General features: G+C 49.8%; 1 protein-coding gene across 1 annotated transcript; it reads left to right on the top strand.

Moving 5' to 3' along the window:
* Nucleotides 1–905: 905 nt before the first annotated feature.
* On the top strand, nucleotides 906–5,205 carry TMEM247 (transmembrane protein 247). Its single transcript, XM_032411212.1, has 3 exons — nucleotides 906–1,046; nucleotides 1,616–1,954; nucleotides 5,017–5,205. Exons 1-3 carry the CDS (start codon nucleotides 930–932, stop codon nucleotides 5,203–5,205), a joined length of 645 nt encoding a protein of 214 aa, XP_032267103.1. The 5' UTR covers nucleotides 906–929.
* Nucleotides 5,206–5,434: the final 229 nt, after the last annotated feature.

Below are 5,434 nucleotides of genomic sequence, written 5' to 3'. Positions count from 1 at the left end.
TTCAGTGTGGAGTCCACTTCAGATTCTTTCTCCCTCTCCTCTCTTTCCCCCTCTGCCCCTTCCCACTCCCACTTGGTTCTCTCTGCCTGACTGCTTGAGCTGAGCTATCAGTCTTCTCCTGGCCATGGACTGGGACTTAAACCTGCAGCGCTCCTGCCTATTAGACCCTTGAACCAGGACTGGAATTTACACCACCAGGTTTCCTGGGGCTCCCACTCACACACAGCAGATCATGCCACTCCCGGTCAGCCTCTACAAGCACATGAGCCAATTTCTTATAATAAATCATATATATATGTTCTGTTTCTCTGGAGAACACTGATAAAACAACACCTCTCTCCTTGGTTTGTAGATGGTCATCTTCTCCCTTATGTTCACTCCATCTTCCTTTGTGCATGTCCGTGCCCAAATTTCCTCTTCTTGCAAGGACATCAGTCATATTGGATTAGAACCTACCCTAATGACCTCATTTTAACTTATTCACTTCTAGAAAGGCCCTAGCTCTAAATAAGGTCACATTCTAAGGTACTGGGTGTTAGGGCTTCAATATATGAATTTGGGGGCAGACACAATTCAGCCTATAGCAGGATTTGAGGAGCTAACTGTAATTCATCCCAATACAGTCTGCCTTTAAAAGAGGGACCCAAGGGAGGAGATTTCCAACGATAGAACTCTGGATTTCAAGTGGTGGAATTCTAGTGTCTAAAGCAGTCCCCAGGGTGGCAAAGGCCCATCCCACAGTTCCTAATAATGGGCCTCAAAGGTGTGTCATAGCCTCTGCCAGAGGGGCCCTAGCAACTAGTAGAATGTGGGTTATTATGAGGACAGGGGATTGTGATGGTGGCCCAGCTGTGGAATCTGGTGAGACCAAATGTTAGTACCTTAAAAGATATCCTTTGGCCCCGATTGGCAGCATTGTGGTTTTCTGGATGGCAGCAGAGGACCGAGAAATGATGGAAGCCCGGGGAGCAGGAGAAAGCTGCCCAACTTTCCCCAAGGCGGTGCCTGATGACCCCATGTCTGAAGGGAAATCAAGGGCTTCCTTGGTAAGGGGGGGGGGGCCTCGTTTCACTGCCCCCGCCTGTCCCTACATGGGGAGGAGAGTATCGTGGGGACAATTGATAGGAGCTGAGTGCTAGGAGATCCCAGAGAGCTGCGAAGAAGAGCAAGTCATGTGCACCCCACCCCCACAACTGGCCCCCGGCTGTCACCAGGGACCAGGTAGCCCTTAATAAGATTGTGAAGTCACTCGAGGCTGGCCCCATTCAGGGCCCTGTCCTCCCTCTGTGAAAGGGACCTGGCTCCCCCATAGCCCTTGTGTTGGTCCCCTACATTTAGGTTCCTCCCTCTGTAGCCCCAGGAGGACTGGGTGTCTAATTGTCTCAAAGTTAGATAGAGTGGGGGTGGGAAAGTTACCAGGAAGACAGACTTCTGCCTCAGCTCCTCAAGCCACCCCTTGCAACTTGAGGGCACCCTTCCTTCATGTCAGGGCGCCCTCCCCTTCCCTATAACTCCCGGTGAGTGCACCTCTGGGTAGAACTCAGCCTAGATCCTTACAGAGCCAGCCCCAGACCCACTCTTCACTGTCCCCTGAATCGCCCCTTCACTGCTCCAGGAGGCAGAGTCCCCGAAGCCAGACTCTTCCCACGACCACCTGGAGGAGATGGAAGCTTGCGAGGACGGAGGCTGCCCAGGGCCACTCAAGTCACCGTCCTCCAAGGCCAGCTCCACCACCAAGGGCCAGGCGGGTGACGGACCTGAACTCGGGGAGCTGCCCCCCGCTCCGGCCGCCCCAGAGACCCCGCGGACCGAGCGCAACACCGAGCTGGAGCTGGAGAAAGTGCGCATGGAGTTCGAGCTCACGCGGCTCAAGTACCTGCACGAGGAGAACGAGCGCCAGCGGCAGCACGAGGAGGTGATGGAGCAGCTGCAGCAGCAGGTGACGCCCCGCCTGGTAGGTGACCGGGAAGTAGGCAACCCGAGGGTCAGGGGCACCCGCCCCTGCCCTGCAGGGGGAGCCCACTGACCTGCTTTGCCCCTGCATCCCGCCTGGGTCCAGAGATGGGCTGCCGGCTGCTTCAGAGGTTCCTGCTGAGCTGAGATCAGAGGTTCCTGCTGAGCTGAGATCAACTCTTTAAGGAGAGCTGACCCTGGGAGGGGCCCCGGAACCACCCGCCCACCCGCCTGCCCTGCCCACCGCTTTCCTTCTCAGGGAAAAGTCCTCCATGTTTCCTGTGACTGGACTTCCTCCATTCTCTAGTCCTCTCTACATCTCGTTTAAGAGATGGGAGCCCTACGGCAGTCTGCCCAGGAATTTTGATAAAACCATCACCCCTCCCCCGCCCTTATCAGAGCTGCATTTGTTCTGTTGGATTGCTCTGTCTTGTTGCCATCTAAAACTTAGACATCTCTAGCCAGGAAATGGACCACTCTCCTCTAATCTGTATTAAATGGGGGATGAGAAAGCCTAGTTTCAGTCAAATGGGATGGGAAAAGCTTAGCCCTGTGATACCGGGCCACTCTAAGTCCTAAATAACGAAAAGATGCCATTGTTGAAAGCATGTTGCCTGGGCTTTAAAATCGGTCCCGGTTAAAACTCTGGCTCTACCATGTATAAACCGCATGATATTGGGCAAGTTACGAATCCTCCTTGAGCCTAGGTTTGCTCATCTAGAAAGTAGTCCCTGCCTCATAGGGCCCTATCGAGGAGTGAGGGAGGGCATGCATGTGAGGCACTTTGTGATGAGCCTGGCACATTAGGTAAGCACTCAATAAATGTTAGCTATTACCATTTTTATGTACTCATGCAATTCACTTCTTGACCCAAATGCAACAACTTACATTCATCACTTTTCAATTTTATTGGAATGTAATGTATTAGCTATGCTTCCCAGCTCTGAGTCATCCTCACTTCTGAGAAACTTGCCTTCTGTCTTTATCCAAGTCATTGCTATAATTGTTGAGGAGGATATGACCTAAAGTAAATACCACTAAAAGATCTCCCTACAGGTTAGCAATGTTCCATTAATCAGCACCCTTGGGTTACATTTTATCCAGCTCACATTTCTCTACCTTGTCCAAAAAACTATCTTGAGACACCCTGTCAGATGGTTTCCCAGAATTAAGATATTACACTACCTATAGCATTTCCCTAACTGACTGGTCCTTTTTTTTTTTTTTTAAGAAAAGGAGATTGGTTTTGCATGATTTGTTTTCAGTGAACACATGCTGTGTTTTAACAATTTTTTTTTTCTTGCTCACAAAATATCTGCTTAATTATATACTGAATGGTTTTGCTGAGCCAAGTCAAGCTTATTGAACTGGGATCTCCGGAATCCATCTTTTTTCCCCTCCTTTAAAAAATCTAGAAAATATTTGCTCGTCTCTAAGATTCTGGCACATTTCCTGAGATTTTTTTTTTATTTCTCACTAATAAGTTCCATTTCCAAGCTTGGGGTTTTGTTCTCAGTATCGTGGGGTAAAATGTGTCCCGAGTTCGAACCTGCAAATCCTTAAAGCACCTGTGGTTAAGATACTATGCCTTTACTCTATGCTTCCTTCTAACCGTATTTGTTTTCCCTTTTTTAGTTTGAAAATCTTACTCTTGTTGGATGAGCTGGAAGCCTTTGGTGTATAGTCTTATCTGCTGTCTGTCTTCTGCTCAAAAGATAGACCATTGAAAATGTTGTGAAAAGTCTAAAAGGTCTCACAAACGCATGTTTGGTTGTCAAAATCATAGTTATCACCCATGAGCATTTCAGACTAGAAACACATGCTGGCTGCTTTGGGTGGCAGAAGTCCACAGACCACCCACTCAGCCACCCCCCACCCCACCCCACTAGCACCCTGGGTTTCTTCCTCTGGTCTTTAACCTGCCTTGCTATTCACCTTAGAAATGGCATCACTGGAGTCATTTTCTGCCCCCTCGGGTTTATTGATTTGCCCTCACATTTTCTGTAGTTGTGCAAACAATGGTGTGTCCACAACCCCGGTCTTTGGTAATCGTTTACAAAGTGTTTTATGTTTTGTCCATTTACTGGCAGGTGGAAAGCTGACTTGATGTTTAAGCCCCCTCCCCACTCTCTCTTTTTCCGGATGAATGGGTGGGTAGATAGATTTCACTGTACTGAAAACTACCTCTGTGAGTATGTTTCTAGCTAGCTTAGGGCATCCCGGTCCCTGCCATCTGCCTGCTTACAAAAAGCATGGCATGATTTTAAAAGATATTTTAAAGAATAAACCATGGGTGATGCCTTCTTAACTACAGATCAAAATAGTTACGTCAGCTTTTGCTATGCTTATATGTTGATGCTTTCCACAGTTAAAATGGGGGCTTGTTGGACCTCAATTATATAGATTCCAGAAATGAGCAATATGCAGGCAGAATCAGCCAGACAACTCAAGCTGCTTTCCCCAGGCTCGATACTGGGAGGGTTCAGGGGGGCCCTATCACCTGTCTCTGACCACCTGTCCCCCAGGGAGACCCAGCCTCAGGCCAGTAGACCACAGACAGATCCTGTGAGACATTTGCCAGGACAAAGAGAGTCAGAAACAGGCATTTGTGCCCACGGGACACCCTCTCATTGTGCCACTGTGCAGAGAACAAGGCTGAGTGTCAGGGCAAGCCATCCAGAGAACATTCCCAAGACCCGGCATGCAGATCTGGGGATCTCAGAGTCAGAGAGAGTCTGCCACCTGCGTGACTCGGAGGCAGCAGAGAACGCGGAGAAAGGATGGTGTTGCCTGGTGCCGGAGTCAGGAGGGATAAGGGCAGACTGAAGAAGTGAAAACCCACGAGGTCCCTCTATGTGCCCGTGACCTTGCTAGGAATGTTTCATTCTTGGCCTACTTTTCCTCCCATAGTCTGTGAGGGGGCACGGTGACCCTTCCCTCAGGTGAGGAGGATGACCTGCTCAAGGTCAAATTCCAGAAGGGACAGGAGCAGGACTGACACCCAGACCTGCCTGGCCACCGAGCAGTGAAGTTTGGCCAGCGACATTCTCTTCTTTCCCACAGTTCTCGGGAGGCCTCCAGGACCTCCTGCTCCCCCAGAACCAGTTTGCCATGTTCCTGTACTGCTTCATCTTTATACACATAATCTATGTCACCAAGGAGATGATCTTCTTTCTCTTCTCCAAGCACTACCTGTTCTGCATCGCGGCCATTTTGCTCTGTTTGATTAAAACTTTATGGTCATACTTCTAGGTGCTCTACTCCCTCCATCACTGGGAACCCCCATGCTAGCAGGTCACTAGGACACAATCCAAGTTAGCCCTGGCCTCCGTCCCTCCTCCTTCCCTCACGTGAGCCTCCCTCCAGTCAGAGCTCGCTGTTAGGAAAGGCCCTGCCGCCAACCATTTCCACTTCAGTGGGAAGAAATGTGCTCAGGCCTTGTACGAAGCCTGGGTTCTCAGCGTGGATGAGGATGCTTTGT

The sequence above is a fragment of the Phoca vitulina genome, unplaced genomic scaffold (assembly GCF_004348235.1).
Source record: "Phoca vitulina isolate PV1807 unplaced genomic scaffold, GSC_HSeal_1.0 scaffold12, whole genome shotgun sequence".
Lineage (NCBI taxonomy): Eukaryota > Metazoa > Chordata > Mammalia > Carnivora > Phocidae > Phoca > Phoca vitulina.
The sequence above is the reverse complement of the archived record's forward strand: the minus strand, read 5'-3'. Positions and strand labels throughout refer to the sequence as shown.

Bases quoted from the DNA above. Each gene is read 5' to 3' on its own strand.
- TMEM247 (XM_032411212.1), top strand. From the start codon at position 930: ATGGCAGCAGAGGACCGAGAAATGATGGAAGCCCGGGGAGCAGGAGAA. The intron at 1,047-1,615 runs GTAAGGGGGGGG...TCACTGCTCCAG, and splicing joins GGAAATCAAGGGCTTCCTTG to GAGGCAGAGTCCCCGAAGCC. The intron at 1,955-5,016 runs GTAGGTGACCGG...TCTTTCCCACAG, and splicing joins AGCAGGTGACGCCCCGCCTG to TTCTCGGGAGGCCTCCAGGA.